The sequence below is a fragment of the Colossoma macropomum genome, unplaced genomic scaffold (genome assembly GCF_904425465.1).
Source record: "Colossoma macropomum unplaced genomic scaffold, Colossoma_macropomum, whole genome shotgun sequence".
In the NCBI taxonomy this organism is placed as follows: Eukaryota; Metazoa; Chordata; class Actinopteri; order Characiformes; family Serrasalmidae; genus Colossoma; species Colossoma macropomum.
The window spans coordinates 23,143,788-23,165,560 of NW_023494809.1; the positions used below are offsets into that span (position 1 = coordinate 23,143,788).

The following is a 21,773-nucleotide window of genomic DNA, read 5'->3' on the forward strand; positions in this document are numbered from 1 at the left end:
CAGGCTTCCCTAAAGCACTTCGCAATACACTCTGCATGTGCTAATAATTGAAACATCGGAGCAAACCGTGTGTATGTGTGTGTTTCTTGACACATCTCTTCCTCATAATTGCCTGTCTTTAATCTCTCACTGTTTTGGTGGGTTCTCTCTCTTTGTCTATAGTGTTGCACACAGAAATCCAGTTATTGCCTTGTTTATTAACCAGAAATGGATTTGGAGGGCTGTGGTGGGGGGCATTTTGTTGCAGCAGCTTGAGGTGGCAGAATAAGCTGTCAGGCAGTGGAGCCGGTGAGTGTGTGATGCGGGACGCAGGCAGGACGTGAGCAGTCAGGCTGGATTACTAACCTTTCCTTTATTAAGTATCTCTGTATGGGGGAAAGACCAGAGAAAGAGAGAGAAGGGGATGCACATCATTAATAACGCACACAGCCCCCATACAAAACCCACTTAACGAAACGGCAAATATTATTTTACAGGGAGGGACATGCATACCAGCCAGAGTAGCAGGCTCTGAGTCATTATGTCTTTGTAGTACTCTTCATTCAGGATTAGTTTTACATGGACAGGTGCGGTAATTACCAGAGTACCTCTGTGATTTCAGTACAGTCTGAGTCATGTTAGGTTCACGTTTGTTCAGGCTGGCATAATCCTGGTTTATTGAATCGTGTTTTCTTTTTAATCTGTGATTTGTGATTGTACTGTAAATATGCTGACACAGTTTTTTTTTCATATGAACTGTAATGTCTGTTTTTTTTATTTGTCTTCCAGTGAAGAGCATTTTGAGATTTGTAACTACAATGAAAAGTGCTATCTAAATGAAGAATGAGTAACTCTACAGAAAAAGGAACTGTCAGCTCAATTGTGTTGAACTATATTAACAAAAACACTTTCTAAACAGCATTTCAGAACTTTTTTTGCACCAGATCAGGGCTGTGTGGGTTTTTTTGACAGCACAGTGATTGACAATGGCATAACCATGTCAACATAAATAAAATAATCTTTTTTTCGTGTGTTCTGAGCTTTTATTTTCTGGCAGAATTTGGAGATGTTGAATTACGAAGATAAAATTATGATCAACCCAGGATGACTGCAGTTATAGTTGTAGTAAGTGTTCTTGACGAATGCAGGTAGGAATTTTGCAAATCATCAGGCCTTTTAAAGGCCTAGAAGTCCCTGCAGGTTCCTCACTGTCACAACTCTCAGAATGCACAGGTAGCTTTAGTTCAGTTGCTTAGCAGCCTCTCTGAACTAGCATGTTTGCATTTGGTTTGTTTTTACTACACAGATTTACCACTTTTCTCTATCATCTTTTGGAACTGAGCTGTTAAAATAATGGATTGGACCTTCTCAGAAATTGATTTGGCATGCAAGCCTCAATAGCTGTACACATAGTGCAATAGAGTTCCTTATTATTTAGAGTGTGACCTGGTACTATTCTTATTCAGGAGCAGATTATTAAGCTTTTTATTTGTGTTTTGTTTTTTAGACTCTTCATTCAGCTTGGTGCCAGCCTGAAACCACTTTGTTGACCTTAATATCAGTCCCCACACTGACACAAAATTATGATCAACCCAGGATGACTGCAGTTATAGTTGTAGTAAGTGTTCTTGACGAACGCAGGTAGGAATTTTGCAAATCACCCAAACAGCATTAGCATTTGCTTAAGTATAATAGTGTGGCTAGATGGCTGCGATAGGTGACAGATCATTCAAGCAAACTGAGAATCAGTCAGATAGACTAGCCAAAAAATTATGTAGAAAGAGCTTAATTCGTACATTTTTTATTAAACCCAAGTGTTACAGTCCTTTTACAGTTAAGAGGTGTTTTTAAAATGTTAGCTCACTCACTGGTAGTTGCTCAGGTACTACTAAAGACTTTGGTTTGTGTGGGTGTGGCTTTAGAAAGGAACCACTGATGATAATTCTGCCCTAATTCTGACTTGTATGGGGGGGTCACTTGACTTCAGCATCTTCAAACATAGTCCCACCCAACTCAAATCCAACCTAGAAGAGCAAAAATCTCACAATTGAAATGACCAGTGTTGTTCTTTAATGGGCAGTCAGTAGTACATTCACGCAGGAGCCTAGAGCTAAAACCATAAACAGATTAACGAAATGGAGTTTACAGCCGCTTTGAGAGTGGTAATGTTTTCCTACTAGATAATCAACTGTAGCGTTAACCCCAGGTTATATCTGATTGTTGTGAATGTTGGTAAGTGTTACATCATACACTATGAAAAAGGAGTTTTTGTACTTTTAAGTATGGAGGCACTAAACAGAGAACTTACCTGTATTCTATCTGGCCCAAATCACTAAGCAATGGCCCAAGTTATATGACAAACATTTAAGTACAGAAGATGTTTAAAAGGACTTGTTAGAGGAGTAATGCTTCTGTCAGTTTTAGGTTAGATATGGTACACAGCAGCATAGATATAGCCCACAGGCATGGTTCATTTTTGCACTTTTATACAGAGATTTCATCAGATTTAAATCAGTCCTAAACGGTACAGACATGCTGTGGTAACATTACTTCACGAACTGTGGCTACTAGAGCTAAGCATTTTGGGCCGAAATCGCAGTAAAAATAATTTTAAAATACATAAATAAATACCAGTTCTATGATGATGCTAATTTCTGCTAGCTCCGCTTTGGTGTTTCTAACAGTGTTCACAGACATTTGACGCTTCCAGAGTTATGTTTTTTCACACAGTAACTCAAAATGTGATTTTTGAGTTACAATGTGAAACGGATTCCACTGTCAGTTCCTGATTATGTTGGTGGCTATTCTGGCCTTCTGTCCAGCTCAAATTGGCCTAACCAGGCCTATCCACTTAGATACCATCCAAAAAGTTTGGACAATTTACCTGTGTGAATTTCAAGATTTTAACCCTTCCAAACTAGAATTAACAGTGTATCATGAGTATTACTACAATGCTTGCAAATACAATATCCATGATGATTGTATTAAATAAAAATGAACTAAAAGTATTAAATCATCAGGCCTTTTAAAGGCCTAGAAGTCCCTACAGGTTCCTCACTGTTGCAAGTCTCAGAATGCACAGGTAGCTTTAGTTCAGTTGCTTAGTGGCCTCTCTGAACTAGCATGTTTGCATTTGGTTTGTTTTTACTACACAAATTTACCACTTTTCTCTATCATCTTTTGGAACTGAGCTGTTAAAATAATGGATTGGACCTTCTCAGAAATTGCTTTGGCATGCAAGCCTCAATAGCTGTACACATAGTGCAATAGAGTTCCTTATTATTTAGAGTGTGACCTGGTACTATTCTTATTCAGGAGCAGATTATTAAGCTTTTTATTTGCGTTTTGTTTTTTAGACTCTTCAGTCAGCTTGGTGCCAGCCTGAAACCACTTTGTTGACCTTAATATCAGTCCCCACACTGACACACAACCACACACATACACACACACCTAAGTTACTCCACCCCCCATTAAGAGAAACAATCTAAATGTTAAGCAGTCTCCCGCCTCCTGAAGAGGCCCGTGTGCCACTGCTTGGAGAAATTAGGCCCGCGGTGCTTTTGTCAAGCTCCCATTGTTCTGCCTGACATACATGGAAACAAAGGAATGATGTGCAATTTGGGCCTAATCATAACATCTGTACTTCTCCCCTATTTACATTTTCCCTATCAAGGCCAAGGAGAAATGTTAATTTTAGATGAGTCTTTTTATGACTGGTAATTACTGTCATTAAGAACGCCCCAGAGAGTCCAGGGGAGCGCTGACTGAAATGCAGTTTGACGTGTTCTATAATTAATGCTGAATTAATGCCTTACTTAGAAGAAAGGAAGGTCCTTAACAGTTCTGAGAGGCGGCCTGGTTCCGTGGCTGTTGTGTTACACCTGAGACACACACACTGCGTAAAGACAAACAGCAGGTCCCATTGTTAGTGTTTGTAGTAGAGTGGCAAAGTAAAAAATGCTAATTTTTCCAGTTTAGTTTACTTTTCCTCTGCTAATCTGAGTGAAACTGCCTGGCACAGTCAAATTCTGAGCGGGTTCTGCTGTGACAAAACAGGTTTTTTGCATGGCCTTTGCTTAGCTACTTTGCTCAGAGATACCTATTATATTATACTTGTTTCTTCCAACAAGTGAAGATACCATAACGCGAACAGTGCTAACAAGCCTTCAGGGCTGCATAACAGTGTCATGGTGTCCCTCTCCTTCTATTGTAGGTGAAGAGCTATGAGGAGAGGATTTTGGAGCAGAGCCAACAGCCCCAGCAAGGCCAGAGAGAGTGCCAGGAGAGCCTAGAGGAGCATCATGTCCTGTTGAAGAGGGAGCATGCCATCCTGCAGGAGAAATATGAGCACAGTGTTCGAGAGGTATGATCTTAGGTAACCAACGGACTCTGGTCCAGATGTAAAAGTGTGCCTGAAATTAACAGTCAGTTTTCTAAAACTGCAGACTACATCATGCAAACTGTGCATAGCCCCACCTACTAACTATGCACCTGTGAAGCACATGGTTTAAATAAAGGCAACAAACTTGAAGCAACACAGAAAATGAAAGTTCAGCGGCAAAGAGATAGCAATGTAAATTAATTTCTTTCAGAATGCGTTCAAAGAAAAGTCAACTGAATTTTAAGGCAATTTACTGCACAAAAACTTATTTTGAGTTCAGAGGTGAACTCCAGTGACCTAAAGTGAGTTTACTCAAAAAATTAGTTCAGTACATTGTCTTAAAATTTTAAGCTGCCCTGACCTCATGACCTGTGCATGGGTTTGATTCTACTCTGGAGAATTTGAAACAATAACATGGACTGCACACATAGTGCTGCTACGTCACTGCATGTTTTGTTCTGCACTTTCTCACATACATGTGATCTTGAGAGATGAAATTTTTCAGCACACCTTTAAGGCTCATGCCTTCGTCTAACCACCATGTCAGCTGCTGTTGTTAAAGGAAGTCTCTCAACATCATACCTTTAAAGACTCTGATGCAAATTTAAGCCTGGTTTTAAAAGTTGGCAGGAAATCAATGCAAAGCTGACCACCTCAAGCTGCCCAAACGTAAATTGAGTGGAATATGTAATGAGCTACACTTGGGATAACACCATCCATCCACCGTTTTACATGACACTCCTTCAAATACAAGCTAGAAAAAAGCTAATATTACGTTATTCCATGTACATGGCCCATGAACTACATGTTTAGGCTTGTGTTTTGTACAAAGCACCTAAACTGGCACAAAAAGGTAAAAGAAAAAGTAAAAAGATTTGAATGATGCTATCCACACTCTGCATTTATTATAGCTTCCATTCTTTTGAGGAGACTTGCTTTCAGTTTTTCAAAGAAATACGCAGAGATGTTTTTCTACACCTGCGAAGTTCAGTCGTAGAAGTTGGTTGCATTGTCTGTTTTCACAATCTTAAGTAGTCCCAAACACGTCCATTGATGTTGAGGTCTGGGCTCTGGGGTGGTCAGTCCATTGTTCTGAGAACACCAGCGGCTTCTTTGTCTTATTTGTGTATTTCATTTTCTTAGTAACGGCTTTTAGACAGCTGTACATCCTTTTAAAGCATTGAGCTGTCTTCTCACAGTGGAAGATGGACAGAAACACCTGTGGATTTTTTCAGATCTGAAGCAGCTTGATCTCAAAGATAAATACAGCTTCGATCTACATACAAATACAGCTTTATCTAATGATGACAGTACTGGTGGTCTACCAGGCCTTCCATGGTTGTTAGGAGTCACATTTTCTCTGTAGCTTTTAATTTATATATATATATATATATATATATATATATATATATATAATTCTGGGGTTTTTTTTCTTGTTTTTTTCTGGTTTAATTGTCTTCCTTGTGCAAGTGGATTATCTTATATCTATCCCCCCTGGTTAGATCAGAGAACATATGGACCAAAGGGAATGTAACGTTTCACGCATTTAATTAATTACTGAACATTAAAGCCTACACCTATTTCTTGTCACATGTCTCTTCATAAAACGACTGAACATCTAAGGGCTGATCAAACAAGGGAGAAACTTTTTTGGCTCTAGCAGGATAATGTCGTTTAATGAGCGTAATGTAGTTGAATGGTTCAAATGGTTTTTATTTCATTCAAACGTGTTCAGACCAAGATGGACAAAAGTTAACAAACAGGTTGCGGCGCACGTTGAGGGTTCAACTGGTAGATCAGCCTGTCATGTGTGTGCAGTATGTGTACTGTCAGAGCAGGAGCTGGTTTCTGTGGAGACAGAGCAGATGTGTCTTCAGGAGAGGAGATAACTGAGTGTGCTGTATGCACACGCTGATAGCTGAAATTACTCAATCTCCATTTTGATCAGCCAGAGCCTGCATCTCTCTCTCTCTCTCTTTCTTTCTCTCTCTTTCCCTCCTGCAAGTGCTCTAGCGATAGTCTACCATCCCCCAGTGCAGCCATGCATAGAGCCATCCCCATTAGCTTCATTTGTGAAAGGGCCAGAATGTTCCGACAGCCTGTGGCCGTTAGACTGAAGATCATGTGAAAACATTGGACACGGAGCTCAAGAACGACCGCATTATGACGGCGGGGAAGAAGAAGGAAAAAAAAAAGTGCTAGGGAAAGGAACGAATTGGCAGTGGAATTGAGCCATCATCTGAAGTCTCTCTCTCTCTCTCTCTCTTAGTGTTGGAACAGGGTAATTCTGACAAGTGGTGTCTAGACAGAGTGTTCAGTGCCTGTGAGTCAAGCCGTAGAGGGCTGGGCCTTTGTTCTGGCGGCTGCTGGAGAAATATTAGGATGGCCTATTGGAGTAATGAATCACCTCGGCACACAGCAGGGCTAATATGCAGAGCAGATGGTCCGCAGTGAAGCCAGCTCGCAAACTGAGGACTGTCGCTGACGCTCTTTTTCGCTTTCTCTTGCTCTCGCTCCCTCTCTCTTTCCATCACTCTTTTTCCTCTACCTCTCCATGCACTGGATTTTAATCAGTCTATTTTCCGGGCTGTTTAATGAATGCCACATTGGCTGCCCTCTATGTCAGAGGTCTCCCTCCCTCAGAGTCTGCCCAGCGCTCTAATGCCTTACACATCTTGATATCACTGCTCATGCTTTCTGTCTCTCTCTCTCTCTTACAACTTATCTCTCTTTCTCTATGTATATACATACAAATCTACACTGGGTTACCTGTTTTTTAGCTATGCCAACCTTGTACCTACACCCTTTTTTGCTGTATAGTAGGTTTACGATTATTGACTGTACCTCATCTGTTGTTGCACAGTTTATCATGCTCCTTCAATAGAAGCAGATCACCGTAGGACCATTGCTGACCTTATATTATTTGGGTAGTGGACCGTTCTCAGCGCAGTAATTACTCCTATATTGCAGTGGCATGGCAGCGTGGTACTGTGTGTGGTGCTACTAAGAGTGTATCAGGCACAGAAGCCATGTAGTGTCACTGCTGAAGTGAAAATAGTTCACCTACCAAAAATATTCATCTAATAGTGGTGCTGTTGCTGAAACTGACCACTGAAGATGGGCTAGAGGATAATTAACATAAAATGTTCGTGGAAGAAGATGAGCTGTAGTGTTGAACTGTCAGTGGCCTCAGTGGGGAACCCTCAGGGCCTTCTAGGCCTAATGATTTCTGGGAACTAAAAAATACATGTCTGTAATTTTTAGTTCATTTTATTGTAATAGTGTCATCATACTTGTATTTAAACTCTACAAGTATTGGAGTTATATTCATTTTCATTATTAAGCATTGGGGGTTAAAAAAGGTTAAAATTTGAAATGCTCGACATAAAATAGTCAGGATCTTTTTTTTCTGTGGTAGATATATAGGTCAGATGACAGTGGAACTAACTTTTAATATCCAATGGTTGGGACACACCCACATTACTCTGGGCCTTCTGGAAGTCCTACACAAGTCACTGACTGCAAGTATAAGCCGTAGTCTAACCGGGTTTCTGAAAAGGACCAACATTAGCTTAGCAATAACATGCTTGTAAAACCCCATAAAGGGATGATGCTATGGAATTAGCATTATCATAGATGTGGACTTTTTTTCTCATGTGTTGACAGAGTTTTATGCCCCAAACTGAAGACCTAGCTTTGATAGTCATGGTTTTCCTCTGTTATGCCTGATGTTCGAGGTAGGAGTGCTAAAAAACCTGATAGGTCAGTGTCACACACACTAACATGATGGCCCCGTGTTGGTATCATTGCAGTGCTGGGAGTAGTCTACCAGTTGAATAATATCTGGTCAGTGGTAGTTCTGTCCTGGTCACCTTCTACTCATGGACAGGGTAGAGGGAATGCAGTTGAACTGCGCAGTAACAGATGGACAGTCAGTAATTATAAACCTACAGAGTGGCCAATGATAGTACCTAATAAACTGGCAATATGTCTGTGTATTTTTATTCCCTTGCTCTTTTCTCTGTCTCTCGCTCTCTCTTTCCCTCTCTGTCCCCCTTTCCCTCAGAGCCATAACCATTTACCCCCTTGCTGAGGTGTTTGCATTCATCCGTCACCCGCTCTGCATGCTAAATCCAGCGCTCATGTTGCTTTTATGCCTGTATTTATTTCGGCTGCTCGGCCGCTAATAAACACTAGCCACGGAGCTGGAGCCAGCACACACGCATTTGTTACACATTAGCCTGGCTGGCCGGTCTGCTTTTGTTTTAGGTGGGGTCTCCCTCCGTTTGATTCGATCCAGTCCTCAACTTGGAGCTGTTTTGGCCAAAAACGCAAATACATACATGTTTTTGTTCATGGTGTGAGAGAGAGTGAGTGAGTGCGAGTGAGAGAGAGTTTCAGACTGACATTAGTGTGTACGCTCTCCCTGAGACGTGTTGTGTTCTCGGATCCAGAAAAACAAGGGAAAAAAGGATCAAGAATGCTCTAATTGAATTCACCTGATTAGAAGTACACCCCCACAAGAGTATATGGTTAGCATAATAAACTTCTAAATGTAAGACATGGGAAAGCTGCAGGCATTCCTCGCAGCATATTGAATCAATTAATAGCATGTAGAAGGAAAGCCTGATTATGTGAGGGAGAGCAGGGGGAGAGAAAGACGAGACTGCAGTCCTGGCTGAGGTGGCTGTTATTAGTGGTGGAGTGAGGGCGGGTGTGTGTGTGTGTGTCTGTGTGTGTGCAGATATGCTCGCATGTTTTGGTTTTCTGTTTTTGTGGGTACCAAATGACAGGAAAATAAGGAAGTTGACATTATGTTGACTTTTGGCAGGTGCCCAAAAGTCAACACTGCATATGTGCAACCAAGACTGCATACTGAACTGTGCAAAAGTTGTAGGTACATGAGAAAGTTTTTTAATTAAAGATTTATTTATCTGGTCAGTAAGCATTTATCAGCTTAGAAAAAAACACGAACATTATAATAAATAGAAAAATCATTAATACAATAAGCAGTGATTTCAATCAGTCAGTGTCAGTGTGCTCATTTAACTATTTCCAAAGCTGTGCTTGAGGCAGCTCAATATTATCTGTAGTTATCCAACATGTTAAATCAGGTCTGCTGATGATAAATTCTTGCAGTGTCTGGGGGCATGCAGTAGACTCGCTCACAGGATATCTTTTTATTGTCGTCGTTTTTCATTTTTTTCATAATTTAAGAACACCAGCTGCCCTTTACATTGTGTGAAAAATTCATGACAAATGAACCAATAGAAATCCTCCAGAATAACTTCTTACATTGAACGTTAAGACGGTTTGTTTTTTTCTTCTCCTGTAAAGTTATTTTATACATGTAATATATATTTACTTTATTTTCAATGATAAACCCCTACAGCTTTACATGAATGTGTGTGTGTGTGTGTGTGTGTGTGTGTGTGTTCGTTCTCATGTCTGGTTTTGATTTCTTGCTTTCACACACAGCTGCAGCAGTTGAGTGTGACCCTAGAGGAAGCCCTCACTGATAAGACACACCTCCAGCAGGAGAGAATGCAGCTTGTGACCGTCATCAGCCACTGGATCAAACAGCACAAGTATGTACACCCACCTGTTTTTTTACATATATATGTATGTGTATGTCATCTGTACTTGTTCTGTTAATGTTATTATAATATTAGTGTATTTTATATATATGTATATAATATATATATTATACATATATATTATATATATTATGTAATCTTTTGGTCTGTTCATCATGAAATTCTGACGCACACATACATACATATAATGTGTAATAATATGATATAGTATATTGCTGCTGTCCGAACAAAACCTTGCATTTTTGTTGTTTTTCATTTTTTTTCAGTGACCAGTTGCCATTTACAGAATTTCATGATGCCCAAAGAATTTCATTTGCCCAAAATGACTTGCAAGAAAGTCAGGTTCCATTGACTTACATTAAAAGTACAGTATGTTTTTTGCTTCTCCTGTAAAGTTATCATTTTGGAGATGCAAGGTTTTGTTCCGACAGCAGTGATATAGTATAATATACATACAGATGTAAGTGTCTGTATGTCATAGTACCTTTCTAAGCTCGACTCCAAACCAAACCTTAACCTCAGTAACCAAAAAGAGATAGTTCTGCCCTTTCAGTTAAAAAATACATTAAACATAGCTTTTGTAAAATGGCAATTCATAAAGTCAGGAGCTTTTTGTTGGTTCTGTAGGTTACTCCTGTGCTTTTCTCTGGTTTTCCTGCAAAGTCGGAACATTTTTGTCTTGAAAATGTAGAAAAACATATCTAGAAATACTAATTCACAGATCCCTGTTCTGTACTAAGAACAACTGTAACTGAGTTTTCTTTTTGATTGGGAGTCATTTATTACTAGGTTTCTTGTTCTGCTTGACACAAAACTGTCTTTTGGCTTCCCTTGTAGAAACTGCATAAGAATCTGCATAAGCTTTCGCTTCCTGTCCCTGTGTGGGACTTCATTATCAGATAGTAATGTTGTTAATAGGAGTAGTAAGATTGTGTTGAAATCATTGAAAAGTTCAGCTGAAGATACTGACAACCCCCCAAAGCTTACATCACACAAACACGCAGTGTGTTTGACAATAAAGTGCACAGACTTAATGGGGCGCCAACTAACTGTGGTCCTCCCCTCAGACTTCTCATCACACACGGAGAATTTGTAGGCTACTATAGGCATCTCTCTCTCTCTCTCTCTCTCTCTCTCTCTCTCACTCTCTTTTTCCTCCTGGTTATTATTACCATCAATATTAAACACTTCTGCTCACCATGCACATCATCAAGACCCCACAGCAAATAGCTTTCATGAATACAGCCCGTATTTCATCTGTTTTCCGAAAGCAGAAAGATCTTTTTTCTTCATTTTTTATGGTGAGCTCTGAGGTAATACTTAACGAAGGCACGTTGGCCAACGATTTGCAACCCAACTCCATAAATGATCAAGGCCACCCACATCTTCCAGTTTGGTCGAATAATAAAAGATTACATTAATATTGGTTAATTAAGAAATGTCAGAAGAACAAATCCAAGCCACCATGAATCTCTCACTGCGCCCTGCTGCATAAAAGGCCAGGCTATCTTTAGAGGCTTGTCTTTTTTTTCCCCCTCCTTTTCCTTCTTAAAGTCTTCTCGTCCTCTCACACAGAGCTGCATATTTGCTTTGCTTTCCGTTTCTCTCTCGGCCTGATTACAGCTGCAGCGTTTGATTTGCAATTTAAGCCCAATCATGACACAATCAGTTCTAATGAAAGCCATTGAGTCTCTGATCACTGTTGTTACATGCTCTTTAGTAATGCTTTATCGCCTCCGATTATTGTCCCTGGGAGTCCGGTCCGACCTGAACAACATTTACGTGCACTTATCGGGCCTTATTTGCGCCAAGTTGTTCAGAGTCTAATGATACAGACCCAGTCTTGAATGAAAAACACCTCCTCTGCTCTACATAATGTTCATTGAGTATTATCTGAGAAGGCATCTTATGTCATCTGGCCCATAAAATCACTTTACATGGACTTAATAGTGGTGTTAAAAATGCCGTCAATAGAACGTGGGTATTTATGAGTGGCTTGTCTCAGGCTGTAACCAACGTACCACTCTAAAGTGAGGGGTATCACGTATTTTTGTGAGGAAGTATCCTACATTTGTCTAGTGTTTTATTTCTTTCACCGAGGACACTTATCATCCACTTATGATGTTTGAGTGGTTGTACATATCAAAAATGGTTAGAATTCATTTGCACAATCATAGAATTAAAAAAGCAGTTTATGTTACTGTGCCTTTAAGACAGATGTATGTAGATGTTCTCTGTTCTGATTGTCTGCCCTGTACTGTGCCTCATTCAGAAAGTGGTCCAGGTTAAAACAGTCCTTTTAACTTGTGAATCAGTGGGGCAAATAGTTGGATGTATCTAAATGAAAAAAATTGTTCTTTTGTGACAAAAATAACAAATTTGCAAATGGGCTGTTTTTGCAGCGTAGTTATATGGACTGTAACAGGGTTTATGTACATACATCTCACAAATTAAGAAAATTATTATTTTAATGATATGGGCCCTTTAATAGTTTCATGCTTTTGCAGTTGCTCCCTTTTGTTATAGCAATTCAGGCTAAACCGATGAACGTAAAACATAAAACAACATAACTGTAAAAACAATATAACACAACATAATTGTAAAAACAATGTAACAAAAGCATAACAAACATGTAAAAATATGTAAAATGTTTAGAACAGGGGTGTCAAACTCAAGCATGTAAAGGGCCATATTCAGAAATCTCAACAAATCTGTTGGCCAGCTGTGTTTTTATTTTATTTTTACTTAATATTTTGCCATGACCCCAACTGGCCATTGTTTATTTAAAATATGGCAAAACTACAGCAGCCAAAAACAGGCGTTAAATACTTGAACAATTCAAAAATAACTTTAAATAAAAACAAATTGTTTTATATAAAACAGTTGACTACATTAGCCGCAGATCACTGTTAAACCTCTTTAAATGTCCCTGATGTACACTAGGTGTTTTAAAACTGCCCATTCACTTGATCTAGACACCTGGCATCCTTTTTTGTGGTGCTGTCCCAGAGATCATTGTTGGGGAGGGGATGGGAGCACACATTACATTGCACTGCATGCTGGGAACTGTAGTGCAGCTCATGGCGAAATGGGCTAATATTAATAGAAAATTAAAATCATTTTGCGGGGCGAATAGTGTGGCCTTGTGTTTGACACATGGGCTCTAGGATAAAGATAAAAGCCTTTGTGAAAAGAACGAATGAATGTGAGGACGTGAGATCCCCATGCCCAGTGCCAAGCATTGGTTAGAGGGGTATAAAGCCCCCCAACTTTGGGCTGTGCAGCAGTGGAACTGTGTTCTCTGGAATTAATGGAGCTCCATCCAACACCTTTGCAGTCAGTTCCAGAATTAATCATACAACATCAGTACCTGACCTCACTAATGCTCTTGTGACTGAATGCAATCAGATCCTCACAGCAATGTTCCAACATCTAGTGTGAAACTGTCCTACAAGAGTAGAGGCTGTTACAGCAGCAAAGAGGAACAAACTTTCTATAAAAGTTTGTTGAGGAATTTTGCACCTGTAGTATAGCAGTCATTATTATCAGGTATCAGAAGTTTTAATTCCTTAAAATCAGTAATGGTCACAACATTTTCCTATCAGTCAGACTCCACTCCTTAAGTGCTATATGTGTCCTTACGTGAGCTGTGTCTCTTCAGGGAATTCTGATTGAAATCAAATGAACACAAGCAAGGTGAGACTCTCAGGGAGACCCTCTGAGCCCCTTTCTGACACCACAGCGAGGAGGAGCCAGGCTGTCGCACAGGGAGCGTATTTCTCCACCTGTGTCTGATTTAAACACAGAGCCCTCTGCTCGTGTTTCAGCACCGTCAGAGTTTACGCCTGTTGCTCTGATCTCAGATCTCCCCACACCTCACTGCGGCCACTCCGACACGTCAGCAGTCCGACCTGCAGCACCAACGTTTAGTCAGTTCAGCTCCAAAAGCCTTTTTACTGTTTCCTCAGAGAGCACAGCGGCCTGCAGTCCAGCTGAGTCACCTCACTCCCACTTTATGGCCTTTCTTTCCTTCTTATTCATTTGTTTAATCATTCTTTCTTTCTTTCTTTCTTTTTTCAGCCTTCTGTCCATCCTTCTTTCTGTCTGTCCTTTCCACCCTTCCGTCCTTCCCTTCCCTTCCCTTTTTCTTTCTTTTTCTTTCTTTCTTTTTTCTTTCTTTCATTCTTCCTTCCCTCCGTCTTTTTTTTTCTTTCTTTCTTTCACTCTTTCGGTATTTTACTTTCTTTCTTTCTTTCTTTCTTTCTTTCTTTCTTTCTTTCTTTCTTTCCCACCAACTTTTTTTCTTCCATTCTTTCTTACACTCTTTTGCTATTTTCCTTTTATGTTTCTTTCTTTCTTTCCTCCATCTTTTTTCTTTAATTCTTTCTTTCACTCTTTTGGTATTTTCCTTTCTTTCTTTCTTTCCTTTAGAAGAAGATGAAAATGTGACCACTATTACTGTTGTTTTACTGTTCTATTTAAATGTAAATATGCAGTTTTATAGATAATGTCTTAGTTACATTCATATTTACATTCAGTTTTCAGTTTTCTGTATGGAAATTTTAAAGTCTGCACTTCTGACTTTTTTCCATGTTTCAATGTCAAGAAATGACAAAACATGACAAGAATCTTTTTTTTATTTCTACAAAATGAGACTGGATATGGAAGCAACATCTCAAATTTCAAATAAGTAAAACATCTGCTCATCTATATATTGATTGAATGTTTTGAATCCTCACTTTCTGCAGAATTTCTCTGCTTGTTTCAGTAAACTATGACTGAGAATTACAATGAAATTATTTGGTTAGCACCAGTGATAAATGCTACATCTAAGAGTTCATGTCTGCTCTTTTTATTAGAATCTGTGTGTCTTTTATTCCCCTCTTTAAATCACAGTAGTCCACAGTAGTTGCTTGTACTTTAAGCATATTATATAGAGTTTGACTGCATGGTTGTCCTCTCAGATTAATTCATCCATGTCTTTTCTTTTTTTCAGGACTGCTAGTGAAAGTCTGGCCAGACGAATCAAAGAACAGAACTGGCTTTTGGCGGCCATCAGCAGAGAGAAAGAGTAGGTTTAATCACCTGTCTCCTGCTTTTACATCCTCTTTACAACTTTGGCCCTTCTCATCTCCCATGCTTCATCACCGTCTGTCTGGAGCTCCACCGCAGCTCAACTACATTGTGTTCCTTCATTCGGTTTAAAGCATCCTGCTAATCAAGCCGCACAGCCGCGAGTAAAGATTTCAGCACAGCTTACTGGCTTTCTCTCTGCGGGCTAATGGCGTGTACAGCAGGCTGTTCACACGCCTCTCTCCGGTCTCCGCATCCCCTTGTCAATTTAGCGCCGGATTGTCTCCCGCTTTCAGAAGGAATCAAAAGCTCTGAAAAGGCGAGTGGTTTGTTAGCCGTATCTTGGAGCGATACCGCTGTTCTGCGCTCCTCATTTAGTTGGTCAAGGAATTTGACACAAAGCTTTACGCGGGGCCTGTGTTAGCACTTAGCGCTTAGCGGTCAGGCTCCCAGCACTCACAGCTCTTCTCGCAGGGCTCCAAATGAATGGAAGGCCCTCCTGTGATCTGAGCTGTTGGCTGGGAAATGGAGAGATGCAGAATGCCCATTATAAGAGTGAGGAGCGAGGGAATGAGAGAGAGGGAGAGAGAGGCTGCTCCTTCTCTGTGGAGTTCAGCGTGGAGTTAGCGCAAATAAAGCTCTAGTTTTCCGTGGAATTCCCGGATCTGGCATTGAATCCACGGTGACACAGCATTTGTCACATCAGATGTGTGTTGTGCAGATCTATATTTGTCTCATATTTGTGCTGAAAATAAAAACAGGCTTCCCTATCATGTCGTCCACAAGTTTCATAATATATAACACTATGGAACTGCCTGCCCTCACGCAGACTAAACTGAAGGCCCTACAGAAGTGTGCTAGGAATTTGTCAGTTTGTTGTAAACAGGTGCTTTCACACCTACTATGTATGAACTAATCAAACTTTTTCTTTAGTTCTGTTCATTTCAACTGGTGTGAACACTCCCATATTTGGCTTCACACCAAAGCTTCCAGTAGAAGTTACAGGCCACGGTCCACTTCCAGACATCTGTGGCTCAGTTCACAGCTGTTGGGAGCTCATTTTTATGATGATCCGCACCAAACGAGAGAATTCAACACCACAGTGTGCTTTTCTCAGTGCTTTACTGTCTGCATAATCATCCCGTTTAAGAGTGGCGTTGCACTGTGAAACTTTATTTGCGTAAAACCTAAATATAAATATTCCCTGCAACTCATTTGAAACTCAGGCACAACAGTTGGAAGTGTCTCTTTGTGAAACAGTTGTAAGAATCACTTTTTTGCTTTATAAAACAACTGATCAAAATGCCGCTAACAGATCACATGATCATGTCAACAGACATACTTTCAAACAATCGATTTCACTGGATCAATGGACAAGAAAATCAAACAGGAAGTTTACTGGGTGCATGAAAAGGAGGCCTCCAACTGGCTTTCGTCAGTTTGCTGAGCCAGGTTTACACAGCGTTGTACAGCAGGAGGTTCCACAGTGGTCAGACTGGTCCAGAAGGCTGATGAGCGTGGGCAACCGATCAAGACAGATGAAGCAACAGCGTTAGACTGCACAGGATGGACAGTTAATTCATTTGAAATCCAAAGGATTAGAATTATTACAGAGGGGACACTGAGTTAAACTTTCTTTGATTACCTTGTTGTGCTTCTAGGACAGGATGAGCAAGGCATCAAGTAGGATACAACTATAACTGCTACTTAAGTATTAATTTTCAAAGGCTTAACATACACACAACAGATAAAAAGCTCAAATATATATTACAAAATCTTAGATAACTAAAGAAATAAACAGCAATGACAGCTAAAACATATACAAAGATGATAGAAATGCTGCAAATACAGCCTTATGGCGAGAATAATGTGGTCCCTCAAAAATATGAGCTGCTAACTTCGCCAACTAGTGGAGTAATTAGTTTGCATGCAGCTTTTTGTTTTTAAATTACTTCATGTAACTGTCAAGTTGCAGGCAACCCATAGCATGTAGCTTGTTGCATGAAACTTTCGCTGTTCAAAGCCAGCTTAACATTTAAGTCTTGACAGATACTTGTATTGTTCTTGCAGCACAGCTGCTGCTAATAACAGTAGACAAGCACCAGTGAAGCATTTGATTTTGTCACAGGGACTTTTGTACTTTTGATTGGATGAGCCAGACATCAGCGACCTCTTTGGCTGAATTCAAACTGAAGCATAATTAAACCAATCAATCATGAAGTAGAGATGAAGTGAGGTGCCATGATTACTCTTATTGAAATGTCAATACATGAACTGAAATGTTACGAGTGTCACAAAAACCCAAACTTTGCAAACACACTAAATGTGAAAGCAGCCTAAAAAACATTTTACATTCTTTTTTAATCTAAAATTCCAGAACCACAAATAAAGGTTTCTAAATTAGCTTGGATGCACAGTTCTATGAAAGATTGCACTTTATGTGCAGGTACAAAAATAAGAGCCATCCAATGAACTTTTGGAGTCGTAACTTCAAAGAAAGCAAGTGTAGATCTTTCTGAACTGCCTCCAGTAACGGCAAAATGCCATATTCAGTGACAGTGGCTCATTTTGGTGCATATTCATTAAGTGTGTGCTGGTGCAGTGCTAGCACTGCAACTGCCACGTAGCTAGCAACACACGTTTGCTCCTGTCTGTTTGGTAGCTTATCAGGGTTTGTATTGATTTCTTTATACTGCGTTCTGCATTTCCTCTATTTTTTAACAACGTCCATCTGCTTCTTATGAGGCACATTATTGTCACTGTTGAACTTCTAAAGCAAAATGGAGTGACAGTGATTCTTGCAGACCCATATTGGCATAAGCAAGCGTGGTTAGCCAATCCACCATGATCTGTTAGCATTTACTGCCCACACCCAGACAGCTGGAAGGGGTTTGGTTCCTGAAATGGAACCATTATTAGCTTTTGATCTGTCCTTATCTGCAATGCAAAATGTGAGAGCAACATCTACCAGCTCTCTCTGCTGTTTTCGAAATAATGGATGGTCCTTGTGCATTGACGTATACTTTGTCACTGTGACCTAACTTAATACTGTCCTGCAGTAGAGCTGAATTTTCTGGATGATTGGCTTGGAATTGGTTCTTCTACAGAAATTACTGTGTTTAACTACACTGTTCCCATAACTGATCTTGATCCTGGCTGGTTGTTTTTGTACAGAGATCATAAAGCGAATGGATATTCCTTTGAAACACAATGACATTTAACTCACACTTTTTGTTTTTGTTCTGTTGTCTTTGCTCTGTTTTGGACTTTTTGTTCTGTTGTCTTTAGTTTGTCACCATGCTGAGTTCTTGTTTAAAGCCATGTAGTTTCAGACACCAACAGACATCAAAAAACAATATTTTCTTGTTGAAAACTTTCTGTGAAATGTTTAGCTTGTATTCTTTGACTGATTGACTGATTTAGTGGATATTCTTAATGAAAACCACATATGAAGTAATATGATATTGAGCTCAAATGTGTTGCTGATAACCCTTGCTTTCGTCCGCTCCTGCTGGTGTGGGTTCATGACTGTTTCTTCTCTTTAAATGATGCGCACAAAGATGACTTGCATGCTCTTAGATCCCCCTTGTTGAAAAACTGCACAGACCTAAAGCTGCGGGATTGAGTGAGTTCCAAAGCCACGTTCATTGTTCTACATATTTAAACCGAACCGAGTGCATGAAAAAATTCTCCAACAAAGCGATTAACGTAAAATATGCATGAACGTAACCCAACACGGCTTCTGTAGCAGTCCTGTGTTAGTTTATCCAGTCCAATGCCATTACGTAAACAACTTAGCCAAAGGAACAGAGGATAGATATCAGGTCAGAAAGAAAATACATGTTGTCATGTTTCACGCTTTCACACATTTTCATTTTTATTTGTTATGTTTGGTCTGAGTAGTTACGCATCAGCATGGCTTTTTTTTTAAAAAAGGAAACATTGATGAAAAGAGTGTTTAGAAATGAATGAACAGAGAACGCTGTTTTTTCATGTCAAGTTCAATGCCAATGTGTGTTTAACAGTGGAAATGTTAAGCATCAAATATTTTTTATGATATTTTAAAGGTGTTTGAAGACTTTTTCTCCGAAAAAGATTTTCAGTTTCTTTATTTATTAATTCATTTATTTATTTTTTAAGACAATAGTCATGAACCATACAGTCTTAAAATGCTCATTAGATTATAAAAGTATGCTGAAAATAAAACAGTTAATCAAAATAGTTTTAATGTGTCTTAAGCAAGTAATTTGGTCTAACTGGACCTTGATCAGCTAATGTTTATTTCATCATGTTCATGTTTCGTTTGGCTCATTTGGACGACACGGCTCATTAATGGCCTGTCATAATCCACTGTTTTAAATATATAATGTTTAATTAGAAAATTAAATTAGCCCTCTCTAGTTCTCTATCAGTTTTACTTTCTCAACACAGTTATCACCTTTGAAGGGTCATCATCGAGTGACTTGTCAGTGACCTGTGTCCAATCACATCAGCCTATTGCACTGGCCTATTGTCTAGTGCTCTAGTGGCTAATGTGTAAAATATTTAACAATACTGTGACTGAGAGGGGTCAAGTTATTATAAGATGTCTGAAAACTTGTAGAATGGTCACCTGTATTGTGTATCTCTCTCACTCTCACACTGTTAAACTCTCTGAGACAGCTTCTGTGTTGTTTTATCAGCCCTTCCTCGCCTCTCTCTATCGCAGTGTCAACCCTGTTACTTTGCATGATGAAAAAATCCCAACGCGGCGCAATGTAGAACATAATCACTTTATCTGGAGCTGATTTGAGACAAGAACTTGTCCACTTTTCTCCTCGACTCCAACAAGGAGAACTATCTCTGGCAGAGCACCAAAAGATAATTATACCCAAGAGACAGGAGGTAGAGCGTGCGTGCGCGCGGCCTGTCAATCGGTGCGGCTCTGCGCTCCTTCCTGCAGCTTTCAAAAGCACCACACCAACACACAGCCTGCCGAACCACCCCTCTCATCCCTAATGGATGTGTTTGTAAGGAAATGAATAGCTCTTGTTTTCCATTAAGAGCATTGGAAGAAATGGCAGTTTGTGTGTTGTCATGGTAGACAATGTACGTATTGAAGTTCAAAGGGTTCAGGGAGTACGCACTCTGGCCTGCAGTAATGACAATCTTCTCTCTGATGTGTTTGATGCACTTTTTTTGTCTGCCTTCATCATCAAATGCCATTAATTGCTAGCAGATGGGTCTCGAACACTGTGTACAGGCAGATGTAGCACTCAAAGTAATTTAGGCGTTTCTGGTTTCTGGGTGGAATCCCCTAATGTCCGCAGTCAACAGCTACCCAAGACTATTCGGTCTAAGAGCTATTAGTTATCCTGGAAGGTCAGAGAATATTTTTGTCGTGGGTGTCTTTGTAGGGCCATTTTTCTTTACCACAGATTGGTGTTCATCTGGTTAGTTGTAACAGCGATGTTTTGCTTTAAATGGTTGGGGTCAGTGTGTCTGGTGGCTTGAAGTTTCAGTTGTGTAAGCTGGACAGTGGTCTTTTTGCCCTGTTAAAGATAAAAGAAAGGCCTGTAAGACAATTATCTACAATTTTAGAAATCAAGGTGCCGAAAATGCTCCTTGGACCGATGCCATAGAACAGGGTTCGGCAACACGTGGCTCTTTTTCTGCTGAATGTTCTAACACAGTTTTAACAATAAATGGTCTAATGGTCGTTTAATCTACAACGAGAAACTGTCAAACACTGAAAAGTCCCAAAGTTAAGGTCAGCTTTTCGTTCGCCAGCTTCTTGTTCAAACTTTCCCGTCCCATCTTAAATGATGCAGCAGTTACATTCTGACACCTCAGGTACCGTTTAAGGTAGAACCGGAAAATACAAACAAGAATCTGGCGAATGAGAAGCTGACTTCAGCCTCATAAAAAGTTGAACGTGGAGAAACAATTTACAAGAAATTATTTCACTTTTGTGGAAACGTTTCCTGCCGGAGATGTGAGAAAAGTGGCTATAGCTGAGCTAAAGCTTAAAGCAGAGCAAAGTAAGTCTGCGTTTTCGTTTATATGCTGTTAGCCTATGCAAGTACACAAGTACACATCACATACTGAGACATATTTACAGCCAAGATGGTAAAATGAAAAATACAATGTTGTGGCTCCCAAGATGGGTGGATTTTTGTTGAAAGAACAAAATGACTCTTCTTAACATTTGGGTTGCTGACCCCTGAACTAGAAGAATGACCATTGGTTCCCTTAAGAACCTTGGTACAACTGGTTCTTTATCTGAATGGTTTTGGCAAAAATAAAATGTACATAAATTTCCCCTTACCCCACACATAGTCGATCAGCCAAGACATGTATGGTGTCCAAATTTTGCTTCTTAAGATTAGCTACAAAACTAACATCGCTAACAAACATCAAAAGTCAATCGTCATCCAAATCTTTTCCATAAATACATCTGCAAAACTTCTCTCAGCCCACAGCCAGGTCTCGATTAAGGCCACACAGGCCTGTTGATGTGGTTTAGAGGTTAGTACAACTAACTGTGAACTTTAAAAATGACAAATAACACTTCATCATGTAGCTGAACACCTTCGGGCAGCTGTTTTAGACATTCCACTGTCAAAATCTGCTTCCCCTGCAGAATCCAACTCCCTGTATGCAAGTCACGCTGGCACATGGAAGCTAGATTATATTAACGATATCTGTTGTTTTTATTTTTAAGCATGTGTCTCCAGTTCAAAAATTCAAGATGAAACTGATAT

The 21,773-nt window shown here is 39.8% G+C and overlaps 1 protein-coding gene across 4 annotated transcripts in view; it reads left to right on the forward strand.

Annotated features, from left to right (window-relative positions):
• LOC118799218 (trichohyalin-like) overlaps positions 1 to 21,773 on the forward strand; it is a 182,888-nt gene that overhangs the window by 152,356 nt on the left and 8,759 nt on the right. For all 4 annotated transcript variants that reach the window (XM_036558957.1, XM_036558959.1, XM_036558958.1 and 1 more), the window contains 3 exons: positions 4,193 to 4,342; positions 9,839 to 9,948; positions 14,954 to 15,028. In XM_036558957.1, the coding sequence (XP_036414850.1) occupies positions 4,193 to 4,342; positions 9,839 to 9,948; positions 14,954 to 15,028 (335 nt within the window). The remainder of the gene's footprint in view (positions 1 to 4,192; positions 4,343 to 9,838; positions 9,949 to 14,953; positions 15,029 to 21,773) is intronic.